This window comes from Spermophilus citellus, assembly GCF_964194105.1.
Source record: "Spermophilus citellus genome assembly, chromosome: 15".
In the NCBI taxonomy this organism is placed as follows: Eukaryota; Metazoa; Chordata; class Mammalia; order Rodentia; family Sciuridae; genus Spermophilus; species Spermophilus citellus.
In genome coordinates, this window is record NC_138195.1 from 50,500,025 (window position 1) to 50,522,582 (window position 22,558).

General features: G+C 50.5%; 1 protein-coding gene across 11 annotated transcripts in view; it reads right to left on the reverse strand.

Annotated features, from left to right (window-relative positions):
* The window catches only part of KCNMA1 (potassium calcium-activated channel subfamily M alpha 1), a 705,800-nt gene that overhangs the window by 485,896 nt on the left and 197,346 nt on the right, over positions 1–22,558 (reverse strand). For all 11 annotated transcript variants that reach the window (XM_081267518.1, XM_081267514.1, XM_081267517.1 and 8 more), the window contains exon 2: positions 13,088–13,249. In XM_081267518.1, coding sequence (XP_081123644.1) covers positions 13,088–13,249 — 162 coding nt within the window. The remainder of the gene's footprint in view (positions 1–13,087; positions 13,250–22,558) is intronic.

Below are 22,558 nucleotides of genomic sequence, written 5' to 3' on the forward strand. Positions count from 1 at the left end.
AAAAGAAAAGAAAGAAAGAGAAAAAAAGAAAAAGGAAAAAAAAAGAAGGCAGATCATGCTGCTGTCCTCTGTGGTCTAAACTACAGATCTGGGCTGTAGAATACCAGTCAGTCAAGAGACATGGGTTCTAGTCCATACGCTACTTGGGACTGACCATATGACTTTGAAGAAGCCCCTCTCTGTTCACACTTAAACCATGAAGAACATGATAGAGCTAAGGCATAAATTGGTTCTGACACCTTCCGAACCTTTGCTCATGGCAGACATCACTAATCGATCACAGCACTCTTCAGAGAAGAGACGGGATTGTTCTTGGTTGCAGGCACCACCCATCAATCAGGATGAACCCACGGGATGAATCTTGATCACCATCCCTGCACTAAATCTCTTCTAATCCTTAAACACTAGAACTAGAAAATGATGTTATGTCATGGGTAATCTCATTACAGACATCCTTCACTAAGTTCTGCTTCTGTTGCCTCTTTGGTCTTCTTTCCAAGACTTAGCAGCCAAAGCTGTGAGATAAAAACTGTTATAGAGGCTCTTCACTCAACTCTGTACCTGAAGCTTTGAAAGTGACCTTCTGCTTTTTTTCCTTCTTGAGCCTCTTTACCTTAAGTTCTCCATTCTGAAAACTCCTCCTTGGACCGATGTGCGCTGTACCCTCTTACGGATTTCATCAAGGTAGAGAATTCTATTCCTTTTCAAATACTTTGAGATCATGGAATAGAAGGCAGCCTGGGGAAGTTCAAAGACGTTTAATTATTACCCTCCATTCTTTTGAAAATTATTAAAGAGCCCAGAATTAGAAATTCAGATTTCCTCCAGGCTCCTGAGAACAAACAGCTATCTTATAAATGGCTTAATGTGTCTGTTTAATGTACACAAAATTATCTCTCCGGAAAACGGATTGTTTTTCGTGTCACTTTGCATCTTTAAAATATACCACCTATAGCAAAAGGATGGGGATTCAAAGACTGACAAAATCTACAGCAGAAATAATTAGCACTAGCGGCCATTTCTGAAAGAAAGTTAAATGAAAGAGAAACTGGTTACTTATTTATTTCTGTTCTCTCATCTTAATCTCTCCATCTCAGCCCACGGAGGAAACACTATATATCTCGGTGCTAGAAGGGTGTCTTTCCAAATTGCCTCTGCATGGTTGGCTCAGTAAGAGAACCCTTGAGCCCCTGCACACAATTCCCCTGGGTGACAGCGGGGGGGGGGGGGGGGGGGTTCGAAACCAGCTCCAGCACTCAAAGTCTCTGGGACAAACAACCAGACAAACTACGGCTTTGCAAACTGGGCACAAAGGCAGAGAAGCAATGATGTTTTGCAATTTTGCAAACAGGGAAGGGTTCAGCCCTTCCTCCCAAGGCTATGGATGGTCTTTCCTTAAATCATGTTAATTAAATTGGAAACACTTGAAATAGTCCACTGAGGGTGTGTGCAGTTGTTTTCTAAGCTTGTCTAAGAAGTTAACACAAAATGAAGCTTCATTTGGGAAATTCCCGCAATATGAGATCTACTGGTCTCCCACAGCATTCTGCACCCTGGCTGTAAATGTGGAGGCTAGCCTCTCTAGGGGTTAGTTCTGGTAGCCCTCAGAATCTGCTATCTTGTTCCAGAAATTAAAAATGACTGTGGCCACCATAATGTGCCCTCCTCCTTCAGCTCCTCCTGGGTGTCTCAGGACATTTAACAAAATGTGCCTTTTGTTAAATGTTTGCAGGTGCAAAGACTTGGAGCTGCTTCTGCCTCTGGAGGAGAAAGAGGACTGGACTTTCAGGACCACGATGCCTCATTTGCTTCCACAGTGATGGTGGTCACAGCTAAAGACAGTGGCCCACCTTATCCAGGGTCCCCTTAAGCAGAAGCTGTTCAGCTGCAAGGAAAGCTCTTGGAGTAGATGTGGAGGTAAGCAGGGCTACCCCACCTAAGTTGGAACATGATTCCTTCAGAGGTGATGGACTGCATGTGGCCCAAGAAGGGGCTCCAAGGCTGAAGATGGGCAAGAGGCCAGCTCTGAGGAGGAGGAACTGCCCCTTGGGGTGGGGCCTTTTCTCACCAAGTCCATGGCCACAGTTCCCTCTAGAAGGTTCTACCTAGATGCTTCCCTTCTCCTCTTCCTTCTCTTCTACATGTTAAGATCTTCATGGAAAAAGTCAGAAGGGAAAAGAATCCCAGGTGGTGAGCCAGAGGCAGCAGTCGTATCCCACAGATCCTTGTACGCCATGGAAAGAGCATTAGCTTTAGTTTGAATGGACGGCAAGCCCAGTGGAAGCCATGATGGACAGCCCGAGGAGCATCCTTCTGCTCTCCAGATGCCCCAGCATCTGAGAAAAGGAAGGCCTGTCCTCATCCCAGGCACAAGGCCAAGGGCATACTTACTACCTCTCCTGCTTGAAAGACAGCAAGAAGAATGAGAAAACAGAGATACATTTGGGGCTGCCTGAGAATAAAATACCGGCACCCTTGTCCATGGCGACACCAAAACCTTAAAGAGGGAATTGACTCATCCAAGGTCACCCAGAAAGGTGACAGCAGAGCTGGGATTAGAACGGTTTTCTGCTGACCACAGTTCCTCAGATATGAGTGATTCTCATCTCTGCGCTCACGTCCTGAAATGATCTCACACACTGTCACCAATCTCTGAGGCCCAGAGAGACACACAGCATGACCCTCCAGGAGGAAATGGTTTCATATCCTTCTGATTTGAGACTCTTCCTGGAGGGATCTGAGGTACCTGAGAAACCAAGTTGCCTACCTCCTAGTTCATAGGGAGATGATAACATCATGGCCGAGCCCTGGGAGCCCACGCAGGTGCCTGGGGAAGAAGTAGCTCCTGAAAACAGCTTCTTTCCTCTGCAGGGATTTATCTTCCACTCCTGAGGGATGAGCCCAGGTGGGCAGCTCTCTCAGTGCCTGGCTGATATAATTCGCCCGGGATGGAGGCTCCAGCCAATGGAGTCACAACCTGGCCCTTTGCTCTAGAAACAAGGGGAAGGGACCCTCCTGGTGGGCTTTCCAACCCCACACCTTCCTGGGAAAGATAGAACTCAGAGGCAAACAAACACAGCAGGTTTCAGCAGCTGCCAGGGACCCAGGAGCCTCTGTCCCCTGAAATGCCACCTTCTTGAGATTCTACCTGATTCAAGCTATTGTTAGTATAAATGAAGACAATTTGAAGAAGCGTACTATGGAGTCTTCTCATCCTCTCCCCTGTTCAAGGAGCTCTCCCCTGTTTCCCTTAGGACAGTGGCTTCATCGACAATCACAAAAAGGGCTGGGACACACAAAAAGGGAATGAGAAATTTAGTCTTTTTGCTCACATAGTCTGGGAACCATTCCAGTTTGGGGAAGGGGATGTGGCTTCTCAATCTTTCTGACTAACCTGCCAGATCCTCTGTTTCTCATCCTTGAAGAAAAGCCAGTATGCCCTGTCCATCTGCTTTCAGGATGAACCCACCTCCAATAAACAAGAAATGCCCAGAGGTCTGCTGGCCCCAGGGAGAGGGACACCCAGGTTTAAAGGTAACCTCCAATGCCCAAGGACACAGCTGTGCCCTTGCAGGCTGGCATGCTGAGACCCAGGCTGCCCTCAGAGGCTCCCGGCCACAACCTTCACTTTTCCTTCCATGTCAGCACAAGGCCAATTTCATGAACTAAAATTAACTGGATGAGCAAAACGATAGCCCTGGTGCTTAAGAGGCTGGGGTGGGTGCATTTAATTGAGTTTTCAAGTGTCCTAATTCCCTAAGACAGAGCAGTGACTGTCATGTCCCAGTTCTCTCACTACTCAAACAGGAGAGAATACTTCTTACAAAATTTTTAGGGCAAATGATGGCTTTCTTTTGGTTGTTTCCCTGAAATTGTTGTTTTTCTGGAAAAAAAAAAAAAGCCTTATTCTGGACCCATACCCTAAAAATGGGGCTTTTAGTGCACCAAATTGGGATGTTCAGGGCCCTCAGGCACGAGTCCGTCTGCCTCCTCCTAAACATAGCCTAGAAAACTAAACTTGGCAGCATCAGCCTGTGTGTGGTCCCAAGTGTGACTTTCCAGGCACGTGCTTCCCGGCAACAACAGAAGCTGATGGCTGTCATCATCTTCGTCGCTATTTTTGAGTCTCCCTGCTAAACAAACTTTATCACGGCTGAAACGGAGGTTCTTAGGAGAGTCTCAGCCCACCAAGATATTTTTCTGACAAACAGACAGTGCTAAGCCATTAGCATCCTCGAGAGACCTTGCAGAGAAAGCTAAGTATGTAAGAAAACCACCAGCCCAGCGTTGTGAGCGCCAATATGTTCCATTTCCTGCAGGGGGCGCCAGTTTTTACTGGCGGGAGGAGAGGAAGGCTAGTTAACATTAATCATACACACATAATTTACTGAGGCTCCTGGGATCCAGCAGCAGGAATGCACAGGATATGAGACCAGGATTAGAAGACTCCTAGGCCTGTTCAAAGCACTGATGGATAGGTCATAAGCTCTGATTTATCACTAATCTCTCTTCCAGACTCCTCACCACCCAAAAGCATTCTAGAAAATACAAGTATGACATTTTCACTTTCAACACTTTGCATGACTGCACTTTGCAGAGTTTGCAGTAAGAACCAACAGGTGTCTGATGGGCTCAAAGGAGATGTCTCAAATGCACAGGACAGTCTGAGTCTTTGTCTACTGGTGGTAGCACACACTCTCCCATCTCTTTCTAACAGATTTGTGCTTATTACCTGCCAACAAGGATGTTAAACACACCTCCCCATAGAGCAGTAGTAGCACACCCTCTGAAACCAGCCTGTCTCTGCCTTGTCAGCCTCACTCCACATCCCAGGGAGGACTGGGTGGGTGCAAAGACCATGGTGAGCTCAATTGACCCTCTTTCCACAAGACTCATCTGTCATCCTGCCAAAGTGTTTCCTATGACACATGTGCCCACAATGTACAGCTCTAGGGAAAACCCAGCCCCACTCTGGCCCTGGCCAGCTCAGAGAGGCTACATTGAATTTCCTGGCCCACTTGACAGTGGTGAGTCAGACTGGCATGAGCCCACCATAGCAGGGATGGGACCTGGGTGAGCCTGATGAAGGGCACACACAGAGCAAACATCACCAACTGGCTGGACACCAATCACTGCCTGCCCAGGCCACCCAGAGCCTTTCAAATGGCCATGCCCAGAGCTCTTTGGAACTCAGGGTGGAAGTCAAGTTTGGTGACGTTGGAGGGCCGCTGTCTCTCTGCCCAGGAAAGTATTTCTTCTCCACCCATTTCCCTGTGGGTCTCCACAGGAGCCCGCTCCTCCATGACATGGCGCCTGAGCTCACCCAGCCATGAGAAAAATCCTAGTAGTCAACACTTCTTAAGCACTAACAGTCCACAGGCACCATTCTAAACATTTCACCAACTTATGAACTCCTCACCATAACAGTAAGAGGCAGCGCCTGTTATTATCCCTTTTTTGCAGATGAGAAAACTGAAGCATCAAGGATGAAGCAACTGGGCAGGATGAAAGTCCCAGAGAGAACGCCATCTGGCGGTGCCGCCCTGCTGCAGCACGCATAGCAGCCTCTGTGTGCCAAGAAGCAAGCTGCTCCTTCCCCAGGATGGATGGCTGTCCCAGGAGAGAGGAGAAGCAGGAACTGGAGATTTATGGGGTGCAGAGGGCTTCGCCTAGCTTCCTTGTAGGTTCCAATTCCAGGAAGTGGAATGTGCTCAGCCTGTAAGCTGAGGCCACCTGAGAACCTGCTATGAACAGTGGAGGGCCTGCTGGCTCTGGCCTCTGTCTCCTCATCTCTACCACAGGACTTAGTTGAACTTGTGGAAGTAAATTCTAGTCTATTCCTGTGAGAATAGGCTAGATATCATTCCCCTTGAGCCTGGGTAACTTGGGGAGCAGGCCCTACCCACCACTTAGGGAGAAGAATCTGCAGTCACAGAGGGGGTGGCAGGCTTTTTCTCTATGGGGCCAGATGGTAATTATTTTAGGCTGGTGGGTGTCTTGGGCTGTGGATACTACTCAACTTGCGTTGTGGTGAGTTACACAAGCAGCCATGGAAGATATGCAAATAAGCGAGCATGGCTGGAGTCCAACACAATTTTGTTCATGGACACTGAAATTTGAATTTCAGATAATTTTCACATGTGATCAAATATTCTTCTTCTGATTTTTTTTAAACCACTAAAAAAAAAAACCAGTGAAAAACATTTTTAGTCACAAATAGTAAAAAAGAGGCAGCGAGCCATGTGGGCCCCTGGGCTGCACCCCATTGATCCTTGAGCTAGTTAATTGCCCCCTCCCCAACAGGTGTTCCCTGGGGAAAGAAACCCATGGTGACATAAGAATGGGAATTGCTGGGCAAAACAAAACCTTTACACTGTCCTGCTGCAGGACTTCTGTGAGCATTTATATACTGATGGGCATGGGCCAGGGGCAAGGGGCAACGGAGAGGAGGCGCGGAGAACTGAAGTCTGCTCATTCTGAAGCATTTCCTGATGGAGTTCACTGCAGCCTAATTAAAGTAATGAGGATAGAGTCTGGCCAGCTGTCAGCAACTGCACCACCAGACATGACCCTGCCCCTTTTTGAACGTCTCTAGCCACCAGCTGCTCATTACCTGTCCAGGACAGCCTCCATGCCACCGCTTCCCTGACTGGTGTCATCCCCCCTGAGTGAGTGATGCTGGGTCACAAATAACAAACTCATGCAAATCTTAGTGCATCTTTCATCAGATATGAGCAAAATTTTATGTTTAATAAAATAAAACCTAATATACCTTCTTTGACTTCTTGACTAATAGCCAACATATGAACCCCATATCTACACACAGGATAAAACATAGAGCCATTTTTAAGTCCTGATAGGGAACAACCAAGTGGCTCCTCTGAGTCAGTGCCTTCCTTTAGGGTGTTAACTCAAATAAAAACTCAACTCCCAAATGACACAAAGAGCAGGACACACCTGCCCATGACTGGGGCATTCTTACCCCCCCCCCAAAAAAACTATAATCCTATGAAACCTCTGGTCTTTCTGTTACATAGAGGATTTTCAGATAATATAAGAAATGTACATAGAATTGCCAAAACCATTTTTTTTTAAATCTCACTGATAAGAAGAAGAGAGTGAAGTGGAAATGTGATTCGTGTGTCAATTTACCACCAGGCAGCACTGTAAACGAAAAGGAAAGATTGCTAATGAGAAATGCCACCAGCGCAGGAGCCACCTCACAGGAGAAATAACTGCAATCAATGTCACATATTTGATTAAGCATGTGCCCACATGTACCTCCATATGGCTCAACGGGTCCAATTTCACGTGCAAACAGCACAGCAGTGAATGCACAGCTACTTAACACTATTAAACCAACAGGATTATTCCTATTTGAAAGATATATTGATACATATTTCCTTTAGGACCCTGGGAGATAAGAATAAAATGGTTCAGAGTATGCACATGGTGTTAATGGAAAATGCTACACATGCGACATATTTAGAAAGATAAAGGGAGAGACTGGTGTTTTCCTTCTCTTTATGTTGATAAATCATCCCCCCAAACATTAAAGCAAGTAGCAAATGTTTTCAGTCCGTGAAATTAGGCATGTATGTTTCCTGGAGCAACATTCAAATGTAGCCCAGGAAAGTAACTAAAAACAGTGATTCTAAAGGCTCCCTCAAGGAGCCAGTGGGTGAGACCAGCCTTTGAAGAGAAGTAAAAAACAGTGAATCCATCAAGGGGTTGAGGCAAAGTCTAGCCAGGACAGATATGGCTCACACCTTGAGATGAGGCTGTCCTTAACCACAAGACAGTCTTCCTAGAGAGAGAGTGGCTCTGAGATCAACATGGAAATGAACATGTATATTCAGAAACTAGGTGCTGGTGGAGATGGTGAGTGTATTTGTGCCTGTGTTTACCTGTGTGGGTCCACAGCTTTCCCCTTTACAAGCAAGTTCTCTAGTACTATCATTCTTGTGATAATCTTTAAAAAAATTCCCTCCTCTCTCAGCCCCTACCTTTCAATATCTTTATAAAATAAGGGGGAAAACTGAACTAAGAGTCTGCACACTATGGCTTATGGAACAAATCTGGCCCACCACCTATTTCTCAAAATAAAGTTTTATTAGAACACAGTCACACTGTAGCTGTTTGTGGTTGCTTTCAAACCACAATGATAGAGTTCTGTAGTCATTAGAGTCTCTGTGATTCAGGAGGCCTAAACTATTCGCTACAGAAAAAGTTACCAACAAGGAACTCAAATATCTGTTGATGATTTGTTTTTTGAGTCTCCAAAGTACAAGCTGCACAAAAGCCTACCCCATGTGTTTCTTGCCCTCTGTACCATCTCATTCTTAGAAAGGTTTGATTTGGTTCACAGAACTGGATAGAGCATGTAACCTCGTGCATGTAAATTTCAAATAGGAGTGTTAGGAAATCAGGGCAATGCAGAGATGAGAGAAGAGACGGAGGAAAGCAGGGGCAATGTGAATGCACAGCACAAAAGCACCAAGATGCCCTTACTTTTCCATGGGCCACCAACTTGGCTCCCAGCAACCACCACAGGAAGAGACATAGTCCCTATTCTAATTCAGAATGTTTACTGGATGTTCACCAAGAGGACCATGATGATCTCTGGTGCAAAAAACTATTTATTCTATGAGTGTTTGCACAAAATGCATCAGGTGAATTGTAATGAAGCAAGACCTCAACAACCTCCAAGCTGTTGGGAGGAACTCTGGTGACACACATGAATTCAAAGTCTTCCATTGTGGGTCAACTTCATATCCTAAAGTAGAAAAGCGCAGAAATTCTATGACATTCCAAAGTTCCAAAATAAGCACATACTATCCTAAAGATATCCACCAGTAACTGCTGGGGACTGGTTCCAGAAGATCCTGTGGATACCCAACTCCACAGATGCTCAAGTACCTTGTTTAAATGGTATAGCACTTGCACATGACCCCCACACATCCACTCTGCCCCATCTGCTTTCAATCATCCTAGATTACATGTGATACATAATGCAATGCAAATGCTATGAAAAAAAGTCACTCTACAGTATTATTTAGAAAATGACAACAGGAAAAAAGATAGTATACATTTGGTATAGATGCAGTTTTCTTCCTACGTTTTTTGTTTTGTTTTTTAATACTGGGGATTGAACTTAGGGGCGCCTAACCACTGAGCCACATCCACAGCCCTTTCCACATTTTATTTAGAGACAGGGTCTTGCTGAGTTTCTTAAAACCTCACTAAGTTGCTGAGGCTGGCTTTGATCCTCCTGCTTCAGCCTCCCTAGCCTCTGGGATATACCACCACGCCTGGCCTTCCTCACTATTTTTCATACATGTCCGCTAAAATTCATGGATATGGAATTTGTGGACATGGAGACCCATAGAACTTTTATTATCAGAAAACAAATGTTCTGTAAATTAAAGAAAATAAAGGAAGCAACACCCTTGATAGCCTGGTACTTCTTTGATGTAGAATCTGCCTGCGCCAAGACAAGCCTAGCTGTTCCTGTGTTGCTAAGCTGGGGCCAGGGTGAGACGAGGCACAGTGGCTATTCTGAGACCTGTAGCCCGGGAAGGGGGTGGGGGGAGTTTCATCACTTTGGTGATGAGGCTCCAGGTGCTGACTATAAAAAGCCCTGGTGAATGTCGATGATCATTTGTCATCTTTTAAATGGAGTGCCACAACTTTACATCTAGTTCAGCAACATGAGTAATCCCCCAGCCTGGAGCCCTGATGCTCACTGCTTTAGGCCCCGTGCCTAGCACAAAGCCCGGTGCAGGTCTGAAGTCCACATTCATCCAATGACTGACGTGCCTGTCTGAGAGACGCTGTGGATATTCTGGGGTTGTCCTGGCAAATTCTTCCGCAGCTGGGCCTCACCTACAATGTCCCAGCTCTCACCTGTGATAATCAGACAGGTGAGAATAGGGGCCCAGACCTGGGCACCGAGCTCCTGAGAGTGCGTCAAGGAAAAGACATTAAAAATTGAAAAGGAAAATTCTGAACAGCCAGGTGTCTCCTCTTGCTCTGGTCCCATCATTGCAGGGATAAACATTTGGACAGCTCAAGACAAACACAGCTCGGGGTTCCTAACAGGCAGCACGGCTTCCTCTTGTGTGCGGTGACTTTGGCATGAAGTGTGTTCTGTGTGCAAGCAAGACCCTGCCTCCCCTACAGGCCTAGTCTCAGGCAGCTACCTCCTAGAACTCGAGATCCTGACCGCTGCGGCAGGCCTGCTCTGCTCTGAGGGTCCAGCAGCCCCGGCAGGACATTCTTAAGGGGACCTTCAGAAAGCATCTTCAGCTGGCATCTTGGGAAGCCATAGGCAAGGGGGCCAGGGCAGCTCTGCTTCTACATGCAAATGTTAAGAGGGTCAGGCCAAGTGCCTGAGGACCCAGTTGGCACCACGGGGGTAACGTCAAAATGTCACAGCCAAAGCAACAGCTGGCAGTGGCTTGGCAAAGAAAAGGCATTACCTTCAGCTGAAGGCACAGCAGGCTGGGAGTCTGGAGGCCCAGAGTCACCAGGCTGGCTCCGTCACCTTTGGCAAGTCAAGGGCCTTCCCATGCTTTGGTTTTCTCGGTTGTAAAAGAGAGATGGGTTCCTGCGGAAGGATGGCTTGCTTCCTTGTGAGGAGCCCCCGTAACCCAGCAGCAGGGCAGGAAATGCAGGATGAGTAAAATGACACAGCATGCCCCATCACAAGAGGCTCTCAAAGATGAGATGGGCAGCACAGCAGTCACATCGAGGGGCCTGTGGGGTGTGCGTGGCACCAGGAATCCCACATGCACCACATCACCCCATCTACAACTCGGTGATGGGTAAGGCCTTGCCTCTCAGGAACCACGGCCGTCCCCCTCCCTGCGCTCTCCCTGACACAGGGCTCACTACCCTCACCTGTCCTAAGACCTCCAACTTCCACCTTCTCCCTAGGTCTGTCCATATCCGCCTACTGTCCATATAACAACCCCTCACGGTACCTCTCCCTCAAAATCTCCTCGTCTTTTATACCCAGCCCAAATTCTCCAGCTTGGCCTTCAAAGACCTGACAGGCTGTCTCCAGTCCCCCTCCTGATCTTTCTTGCTCTCGAATGCCCTTGTGTTTGTGGCCCTGGGCCTCACGGGTGGGGTCCCTCCTTCCTGCAATGTGCCAGGCTCCCCTTTGCTCCCGCAGCTTGCTCACTGTGGAAGGATTTCCTCTCTTTTGACTTTCAGGATCCTAACTCTCCTCTCAAAGCTCCACTCCAGAGCTTTCCATCTCATATTCAGTATTCTCAGCTTCTGGATCCCCGGAGAGGTCCTTGTTTTTGAGCTTTAAGGATCTTCTGGGGTATCTTCTGGACCACCAAGTGTGTGCCTGGTTCATTTAGCTGGGAGGCCTCCTCCCTGCCCCCTCCTACAGCCTCCCCGATACACGAGCACGCACAGGCAGCCTGGACTCCACATCTCTCCCCATGCACTCTTTCGGCCATGGCCATGCACGGTGCAGTAGAATCAGAGTCATTCCCTGTATCCCACAGGACTGAGAAGACGCTTGACCCAGAGTCAGAACTTGGTAACTCTTGGCTCATGCTGATGAAGACAATGAGCACTAACTATGAGGTTCACACGTGAGGAGGGAGCGTCCCACTGCACCACCAAGCCGCCTTCCCTTCTGTGTCTGCCATCGCCGTGTGCATTGAGGGCACTGCCAACTCAACCTTGGTATCTCCCCAGCAAACTTCACTCACACACAAGCCCAAAGGAGCCATGGAGCCTTCACCCAGGAACCAGAAGGGAGGATGACGACGGCCACACAGTACAGCCAACAGGAAGCACCAGCACGTCCTCAATGGACACGCTCTCCCCTGGGCCTCCCCCCTCTGTCTTCCTCCTGCAGTGACTGACCTTGCCGGCTTTTCTCTCCTCCTCCCAAACCCCAGCCTGGCATCTCTCCTCTTCCTGACCTGTCCTCCGTGGGTCTCTATCAGCCACGACTTCACAGCCAGAAACCTGACAGTGGCTCCCGCAGTTCCCAGGGCCCTGTCCCCCAGGGAGGCCGTCTGGCCAGCCTTCTTTGGATTCCTAGAGCAGGGAGTTCAACATCTCCTCCAAAGGTCTGTGAGGGGTTTATCCCAAACACAACGCAGAACTCCCCCCAAGAAAGATGAGTGAAAGTCTTGCTCCCTCGCTCCATCCACAATCACCTCCTCCCTGAGACTCTACCGAGAATCACCGAGGTCATAAGACACATTTCCCAGCATCCCTGGCTGATCTTGGATCTCTGAGCCTCACTCTGGGCCCAGGAAGGGTGGCCCCGCACCAAACAGCTTCTAGAGTCACAGTGAGAAGTCACCCCGAAGGCATCGTCCTTCTCGGGGAAACTCCCCACCCAGAGCAGACTCAAGAAAGCCAGTGATCAGGGCAACCATAGCCGGGAGGCCCCATGATCCTCCCCCATAACCAGGGGCTCACGAGGCCAATCAACAAAGCCGAGCTCTGTACAAGCAGATCAGAGAGAAGCAGGACTCGCTGCAGAAGGGCCTCTTCGGCATCTGAACTAAGGGCACGTGGGCAGTGCTTCAAGCACAAGGGCTGTGGGCAGCTTCAGCATGTCCATGACTGTGAGTGTCCACCACGGGCAGGATCCAGTTCACACAATGCCTAATAAGACACTGCCCCCAAAGGGGCTCACTTCACTACCCAGCCGCCAAAGGACAGCAGTGACATCCCCAGAAGGCCACATGCTCACACACATACACACACACAGCACCCTGGACCCTGGGTGTACAGGTCCTCCATAGGCACCAGGCATGGGTTTCTTGGCCCCACTTTGTTCTAAGATGGTCCAGGTGTGTGTATATGTGTGCGTGTGCGTGTATTGTGTGTGTGTATGTGTGTGTGTGTGCGCCTGTGTGTACATCTCTCCTGCAAGCAGATAATCTTAAAAGTGTGCCCTCCAATGGGCTCCCAGCCCAGGCTCTGCAAATCCCTCCCAGGCCACCAGCTTAGCTGGAAGAGGCCCAGCAGGACACCACGTCTCATAAACAGAGCCATCAAGGCCACAGGCGAGGCCTCCTGGCGTGGAGAGGCCAGGACTCACCAGGACTCTGCCGGTCAGCGTCTGGGCGGATATCATCACCCCGGCCCAGTCCTTCACGGAGGTCATCCAGCCGACCTCGGCTGCCACCGCCTCCTCTTTCTCGTCCACTGGCTTGAGAGTGCCATCAGCCTGGCTGGAGCCATTGTTAATCTTCTGGGCCTCCTGGCAATAGAGAGAAGGAGAGTTGAGACCTAGAGAACAACTGGATTTAAATACACCCCTTCCCACAAGGAATCGAAGCCCAAGGGTGGCCCCCGCTGAGGTGGGGAGGAGGGGTGGGCGAGCGCTTCGACTTTGTAACAATCAGTTTTTAAAACGTCTTTTCTCAGCCAGTGCGCGGTGGCACACGCCTGTAATCCCAGCAGCTCAGGAGGCTGGGACAGGAGGATCACAAGTTCAAAGCCAGCTTCAGCAACAGCGAGGCACTAAGCAACTCAGTGAGACCCTGTCTCTAAATACAATACAAAATAGAGCTGGGGATGTAGCTCAGTGGCTGAGTGCCCCTGAGTTCAATCCCTGGTACCCCAAAAATAAATAAATAAAAGTTTTTCCTTTTAAAATTCCTTTGCAAATGAGACATTATTCTCTGTCCATTTTAAAGAGAAAAGCCCCCAAGCTCAGGAGGGAAAGCAACCTGTCCAGGGTCCCAGGTCGGTGGGAGAGGATGTGGTCAGTACACCATGGTGCTCACCCACCCAGTCTTTGTGACCCTTGCACACCATTACACTCACTTTCTTTTAAAGACATTCCCATCTCTTCCTCTCCATCTACGTGATTCAAAAGGGACTACTGGCCTCACACTGGTTCAGTCCAGTCCATTCTATTCTCCTGGTAACAGTGTCTGGGCCAGGGATGGTCATGTGACCCATGCTCACCCAATACAACTCAAACCCGGAAAATTTGCTGGAGAGAGTAGAAAAAAGCAATCCTTCTGTGAGAATAAAGCCATTGTGGGAGGAAAGGAGAAGCTATAGGATATCAGTGTCATCACTTGAATACCTGGATCCAGCTAGGCCTGAAATCCATACCAGACCTTTTCGGTTTAGGAGAGAATAAATTTCCCTTTACAGCTTAAAAAGTTCCTTAAGATAAAAAGGCTGACTTTATCAGATGACTGAACTCCACACAGGGTTCTTGATTATACAAGTTTGCACACAATATGCTCTCTGCTGGAACACTTTTCTCCCATAAATGCTTGGGGCTTGCTCCCTCATCTCCTCAAGTGCTTATATATCCCCTTCTCAGTGAAGTCTTTTCTGGCTACCTTTTTAAATTGCAAGTCTTTCTTTCCATGGCACTTTTCTGCTTGATTTTTCCACATAGCACTTAAAACCCCTAATTCACTGTACAATCCACTTGCTATTTCATTTACTGTCAGCCCCCACCCCCCACACACTGCTGTGGCCCCAGTGCCTAACAGAGTCCCTGGCACAAAGTTGGTTCAATAAGCATAAAGGAATGAGTGAAATGTATATCAGCCCTTCATCAACTGTACGGCCTGGGCTGGGGCTGCCAGACTTAAAACAAAACAAAAAAAAAAATTATATTCATCGTTTAAAACCCTGGAGTTGATTTTCCAAAGCAAATCCTTGGGCCTTGAAATATGGGGAGTATCAAAGGCAGAGGTGAAACTCTTTGCATGGGAAGACCTGAGGCCAAGTGAGGCCAGGGGAGCCCAGAGGCTGGTGGAGAGGCCGGTGGGGAGGCCTGTGGGGAGGTGCTGAATGAGGCAGCCCAGGGCTCGGCCACAGCAGGCAGGAAGCTGCTCCTGATGGTGCTTCTCCCCTCTGGCCGCCCTGGCTGGGGCAAGCTGGGGATGGGAGAAGCTGCACAGAAGGCTGACATTTGCTTCCAAGTGTGTCAGGCCCCAAGGACTAGAACAAACCCAGCAGGAGCCTGGAAGGGGAGGCCACTGGGTGGGCATCTTTGAAGGCCACCTGCTGACTGGCATGGCATCAAGCCTCTCCTAGGCCAGTCTTAGTGGCCTGTTAGGCCATGTCCCAGTCTGTGAGGCTCAGCCCCGTGAGGCTGAACAGGTGGGTCTCCAGGAAGGAGAGAGGTCCCATCCATGGGCAGCCATAGTAACCAAAGGTGCAAACCCAGAGGGCAAATCTAGCTCTAGTGACTCTGTGGGACCTCCCCTGTAAGGGACAATCCTGTCCACTCCACAGGCACTGGAGTTAAACAGCACCCAACGGCACATAATACATGCTCAACCTGTTGGTCCCGCCATCCCTCCCCTGCCCACTCCTGGACCCTGCAGAGGGGTGGCTGTCCACCTTGAGCTGGCACCTGGGGCCTGGGGAGGGCCTGTGAAACACAGGGGGCTGGCCACACCAGAACTGTGCTTCTACCCAGTTCCCAGGCAGTGCCCATCCGCTGACCTGGGGGCCCCATTCGGGGGAACCACACCCTGACCATCCTGGAAGTGCCCGAGGAGCCCTGCCCTGATCTGAAATGGGACATGATGGTGCCCAGCTGTCTCCTGGCCTTTTCCTTCCTCGGGGGCCTCCTGCTTCATTCAGAACTGGACAGCTGGGGGGAGAAGGCCCTCAGAGCAAGGCCCTGTGCTTCCCCCCGAATAAGGCCCACCAGGGGTGTGTCTGAACTGCTTCCTGCTGCCACTGGGGACTGGAGGGCCAGCTCTCTGCTCCTGGACTATGGCTCCATGGCCACCTCTGGGGGAGGGAACTCCAGGAACAGCCCAGAAGGCGGGAGGCCCGATGCATCAATAATCCCCGGCGAGGGAGGCGTGTGGCAGATAGTGCGATTTTGTGCGATTTTGCAGCCCTCTCACCTATTGTTTTACAAGGCATTCATTATTTTAATTACTTCATGGTAGGCAAGGAAAACAGACTGAAGGGAGATAATGCCCTTGTTATTATTTGCTTACACTAGATGTTTCGAGCTTAATTACTACGTGGGGGAGCCAGGATGGGGGAGGCGCCGTGGGGAGATCTGGGGAGCAGAACCAAGGCCCTGCCAGCGGCCAGTACCCACCAGAGGCCTCCCCACCACCGACCTACTCTGCCCTAAGCACCTGCAGCAAGTGTCATGACCCCATGCACCAGAGAAAAGCGGGCAGAGGCCTGGAAGGGTAAAGTGATCCGGCTGGGGACATACAGGAGAGAGGAGGGTGCTGGGGCAGAGCCCATTAGAATGTAATGGCCACCATTTATCAAGCCAGAACAGGGCACCAACAATTAGTTGTTTCCTGTGCATTCCCTCGTGTAAACCTTATAATAATTCCACAGGCAGGTGAAGGCGAGCTATCCCCATTTTACAGATAACTGAAAGTAGGTGACTCAGGAGACAGAATAGAGCCTGAGAGCTTCAGCTGGAGGCAGGGAGCCCACAGGGGATGCATTCTGCTCTGTCACTGACCGTCTGGGTCCCCTGGCTCTCACTGTGTAAAATGGGGAGATGCACACCACTCCCAGGGAGGCGTTGGGAATTTTTCCTTTTTCTTTTTTTTTTTCAATAACAGGGACTGAACCAGGGGTGCTTAACCACTGAGCCACATCCCCAGCCCTATTTATTTTTCATTTGATTCAGGGTCTTTCTCATCACTAAATTGCTGATGAGGCTGGATTTGAACTTGCGATCCTCCTACCTCCATCTCCTGAGCCTCTGGGATTACAGGCAATAGCCTCCACTGGGAATGTCAAAGGAGGTAGGTGATGTACAGTGCATGCACAGGGCTCCACATGAAGTAGCTACAGCTGCAGCAACATGTCACCTGGTTGAAACAGGTGCTTCCTGGGGTGGTCTGTTGACCCCACATCAGCTGGGGCTCTGGATGGGACCCTGAGTGAACCCTTACTAAACCTTTACAGAATGGAGGTAAACAAGTGTAGCTTCTCAAGGTGGTTTCCCTCCAACTAAGCACTTGGCCCCTGGAGGAAGTGCCCTGGGTTCTAGAGAAAGGACATCCCCCACCCAAGACAATTCCGAGGGGGCCAAAGCCAAGGGCCTCTTCCATCCTTATGGCTCTAAGTTCCATCGGACGAGCCTCCGATGTCTGAGATGGGGAGACCTAGGGCCAGAGTGAGTCCAGTACTCCACTCTCCCTGCGTTCCCACATTGCCTCAGAAGGGAACAGGGCCATGAGTACCCAGCCATCCCAAACCTCCCACTGCCCACTGCAGAGGAAGACGGGCCACCACCCAGGGAGGACCTCTGAGCATGGGCAGACAGACTGCCCCAGTGTCAGCCAGGAAATCACCCTGTGTACGGGTCCACGGGTGTGCACGTGTGTGAGAGTATATAAGAGAGAAAGACTCTGCTGGCCACATGCCCTAGCTGCCCCAGTCTCAAGAGGACAGCCACCAGATCCTTAGAAATAGGTGAAAGGATGCTTTGGGGGTAGGGAGAAGAAAATAGAGGGAGTGAACAGTAGAGAAAACACATGAAGGTTTTGGGCAGTGGTGCAGGCAGGCAGGGGACTAGGCCAGAATGCAAAGATCACGCTGGAACCTTCACCAGAGCCCCCAGTCCCAGCCCTGGGAGAACCTCTGAGAAAGGAGTTCAGCAAGCTGGGAGGCCCCTCTGTAGCTGTCACTCAGCTGCTGCCCCCAGCCCTGCCCCTCCCAGCAGAGGCAAGCTGCAGCTGTATCCTGGACCCGGATCCAGGCTCAGTGCCCAGAACAGAGGCAGGGGAGGTTCACAGTGAGGTGCAGGCACAGGAGGCTGGGGACACTGACCAGCAGAGTGGCCTGGTCCTTACACAGCCTTCTCCCCATTCCTCTTGGCAATGCTCCCCACAAGGACTTCCTGTTGACATGGTCCCAGAGGGCAGCCCCTCTCCTTGGCCTGTGGCCAAGGGCCTGACGGGATCCCAGGCACTTGGCGCTCACCATCCTGACCACCCAGCTCTTAGGTATTTGGGCATTTCTACCTGAATCGCAAGATCAAAGACCAAAGCTTGAGAAGGGACCTCAGGATGCCACCCTCCCCTGGCTGCACAGAAGAGAAATCAGCCTGAAGGAGAAGTCACAAGCCCAGGGCCACCCAGGCCAGCTACACATAACCCCTTCCCCATGGCTGACTCTCTTATCTCTTGGTACTTCCTCTAACATGATGGCTCCAAATCTAGCCAAGTGACCCCGTCACTCCCAAGCAGTGTCCTGTGCCATCCCAGCTCACAACCTGGGGCTCAGATGGTCTGGAGCCTTACCTGACCTGGCACTGGGTTCGGGGGTGGCATCACAGCAGGGAGCTACTACTGCACTTGTCTTCAAAGGGCCCAGTTCTCCCCCACAGTGCCCGCTGCCCTGGCCTGGCACAGGACAGCCCCCACCCTCAGATCTTGGCTGACTGTCTCTCTTCCTCCCCAAATCGGACCCAGTGTACTAGGAATTTCAGATCTTTGATATGGTAGAAAGAGTTCTGAGAATCAAAGGGAAACAAGTCCAAGGCCAGCTTCTCTCGGTGGGCTGGGGCAAGTCGTTCCATTTCTTCAGATGCCCGCATTCTCCTCTGTATACAGGGGTGAGTCCTCCCTGTTCACCCACATGAATCTCAAGAGCCCGCATCGGGCTACTTAAAGCACAGCACTTTCCAAAAGCACCAGCCGCTTTGCCAAGGGAGGGCCAAGAAGCCCCTCATTCCAAGGTCAGAGGCCTTACGGAGCTTGGGGCTCAGCACTTGGATCCCCAGCCAGCTGCACCTCATAGGGTGGGTCCAGGGAGCTCTGGCACCCCAACAGGATGCTCGCTGCTTCACCCTGCCGGGAGGCCCCAAAACTACCTCCACCTTCCCTGTGGGTGTGACCTCCTGCCACACCTCTTCTCACCTCATCTGGCTCACACTTCCCCCTCTTTCACACTCGCAGGACACCTGTTGCTAATCCAGATGCCAAGGTCAAGCAGGTAGCACACCTGCTGAGTAACTGCATCAGGGATGAGGAGGAGACAGCAGGGACAGTTTGGAGGGGGACTCTGGAGTCCCCTCCTGCTGATTGCTGAGGGCTATCTGGAAGTAAAACTCAAGTGTGTCTGGGTTTAATGACACCTCAAATCTGTGGACACAGATCAGCTCCTCATCCAAGATCTGGGCAGTTGTTCAGGCAATGGCCATCTGGGAGGGAGAAGCCTTTTTTTGTTTGTTTCTTTTTCTTTTTCTTCATTGTTTTTTGTTTGTCGCAGTACTGCGTTGAACCCAGTGCGTCCAGCATGCTACGCAAGCACTCTACCACTGAGCCATATCCCCAGTCCTTTTTAAAATTTTATTTTGAGACAGGGCCTCTCTAAGTTGCCCGGGCTGGTTTCTAAACTTTCGATTCTCCTGACTCAGCCTCCCAAGTAGCTGGGATTACAGGCGTGCACCTCCCTCACCTGGTGGGAGAAAACTCTTTTAAAACACAGGCCACACTAGGTCACTACTGTGTCCTATACCCTCCTGTGGCTTCCCCTCCCACTCAGAGGACCACACAGTCCTCTCACAGCCCACCCTCCTTATCTGTCCCCACTCCTGCCTGTCCTCAACTCACTCACCACTCCAGCCTCAGGGGCCTCCTGGAATAGCCAGAACATTCCAGGCCCACACTGGACAGTCTTCAGGCTGTTTGCACTGGCAGCTCCCTGGCCCCCAGGTTTCCGCATGGCTGCTCCCTTGGCCCCTGTTCAAACCCTCACTTTATCAGTGAGCCCTTCCCTGATCATCCTGTTGGAAGTGACGTCCGCCCCATCCGGACCACTCCCTCTCTAGGTCCTCTTCCTCTCCAGAGCAACCCTACCATCATCTGGAAGCCTACACACCTTACTTAATCTTTTATTTATTTATTTTTCCTTCAGTATTGAAACACCACGAGCTCACAGACAGTACTTGATATATTTTAGTGGGAAGGAGGTGGGAGGAGAGCTGCAACCAATGGGGAGCCAATTTTCGGCATGCACAAAATCTAGACAGTATAATAAGAAGAACAATGGCTCCCATTTCTTAGCATAACCCTGTGAGGAGGTGCCAATGCCCTCGTTTGACAGATGGTGAGTTAAGCAGCTGGCTGAAGAAGACAGCTGAAATTTAAATCCAGCTGTCGGATGCCACAAAGGGATGAGTGAGTACCTGCCCTGCCACCCTCCCAGGGGCAGAGTGAGGAGAAAATAGGATGCATGGGAGGATTACTGACCGGTGCCAAGTACCCAAGAAAAGTTTATCATCATTGTGAACACTCACTTCACCCCACTTCTGGTATTGTGTGTACTGCAGCGACCCTTCTTTAAGGTCCCTGTGCCTTCAGAGGGCAGCTAAATCAAGGACAGAGGTACATGGTTCCTTTCTCTGTCCAGAACCATGAATCATCATCCCTCAAGGAGCAGAGTGTGGAATTGGAAATGAAGGTGTCCAAGCTGACAGGTTGCAAAGCCCCTTGCTAAGAGCTGAGGTTTTCTATGCAGAAGCCACAGGAGGAGAAGATGTGGCTTCCTCCTCTCCCTTAGCACCCTCACAGGGCTTAACACCTGCTGCTCTGCCCAGGGGTCCAGGCACCGGGCTGCTTCCTGAGGCCGTCTTGGCTGAGCCCTGCCTGCAGGCTCTCAGGCACCCAAGTTGGGGCTGGGGATCTGAGAGGGATCCAGGCTGGCAGGAAACCACCTCTCCTATTCCCTCTGGGACCAGAGGAGAGGATCTCCCATGCTGGATCCTCTGCCCAGGGCCCTGGCACCCTGGCCTTTACCCAGGATGCTCCATCCCAGAAGTCTGTAGGAGGAAGGAAGGGAGAAGGAAGGAACTCCCATAAGTTCTCTCCCTGTATCTCACAGTCCCAATTTGTCCTCAAACTTTCCAGGTTGACATCAGAAAGCCATTTGTCACGAGCATGCATCGACAGGCCCTGTTCTGAGTTATTCACTTCATCTCCCGGACCTCCCTACCTCCACCCACTGGCCACTCCCCTGCCTTGCCTTGCTCCTCTCCTGGTCAAAAATGAACCCGCATCGAGCACACAGCTGCCCTCAGCTGGGTGCAAAGCAGAAGAACGTGCTCTCTTGCCAGAGGGATGGTGGCAGGTTGAAGGGTTCTGGACCTGAAATTAGAAGGCCCACATTCAATTCTGTGTGGCCTCAGCCAGGGACTTAACCTCTCTGAGCAGAGTCCATATGGGAAACAAGAGACAGCAGTGAGGTAAATTACAGCTTTCTATTCCAGGGAGCCCAGCCTCCTGCAAGGTGCCCAGAAGGATCATGACAGGAGGGCAGCAGAAGCAAGGCCCAGCCTTGGAGAAAACGAAAACTTCTGCCTACAGCAGTTTCCCTACTAAAGGTTGAGGTTATGCTGCATCTGGGTGAAGGGATTTCCTGGGAGAAAAAGGTTGAAATTCCTTGAGTAAAAAAATCTATAGTCCTATTTTAGCTTTATTTCAGGATGGTGCTTATTGCATTCTATAGCACAGTTGGGCCTAAGAAGACCCAGAATTACATGAACTTCAACACCTTATAGTCACCTGGGGCTTCCAAGCCCCTGTCCTGGTCCCCTTGCCTCAGGTTTTCTGGGCCTGGATGCTGGGGAAGGGTCTTCCAGACACCTGCATCTCTGACAAACTGATGAAGGGGAGACCCCCCCCCCCACCAGCAGCCTCTTTCACCTCCTGGGTGGGCGGCCAGCTGTGGGCATTCTCCCAGGTACCAATAATCCTGCATATTAGGGGATTAGGCAGATTACCTAAAGCGGCTCAAGCAAATAAAGCAAAATGTGGGCCCGGCCAGCTGGGATTTTCCTAGCTAGAGTTCTGTGAATGGAAGGGAAGAAGGAGGTAGTCACTGGGAGATTCCAGGACAGGAAAATAGGGCACAGGGGGACTCAGGTTCCTCTCTGAGCTGGAGGGTGCAGATGGCAGAGTTCCTCTGTGCCCTTGGGGAGCTCCACCATCCAGCCTCTTCCTGTCTGTTCAGAGCTTCCTGTGCATGTGCTGGCTTCCCTATGCAGCCCCAGGACCTGCATCAGCAGGGGACTCAGACATGGATATAGGATGAAATCATCCAGCAAACACTCTGCTTGCTAGCTATGGGCCACATCTCTAGGGATGGGGACACTGTCCACAGATTCAGACCACAGGAGCTTACAAAGGAGCTCAGACAAAGCCCACTGCTCTGGATGAGTGTACCCGGTGTCTCTGCTGCTCCTAAGCAGCTTCGTCCTGACAAGTGTCTCCAGCCACCGCATACCAGGCACACTGGACAGCTTCTTTCTTAGAAGCACACGTGTGCTCTGTGTGAACAACTGTACTACAAAAGTCTTTGTGGTATAAAAAGGTGACAATGGAGAAAGGCCAGGTGACCTTTAACAAGTCCGAAGCATCTCTGTGCCTCCAGTTTCCTTGTCTCAGAATCGGAGAAGCTGTATTGAGGCTCCCTGGGGTTCTGTCCATCTCTGAATTGGCCTGACCTTGAGGCATGGACTCTGAATCCCTCCCTATGCACTCACGTGGATCAGCTCTGTGACCTGGGCAATCAGCCAGATGCCATTTCCCTTGCT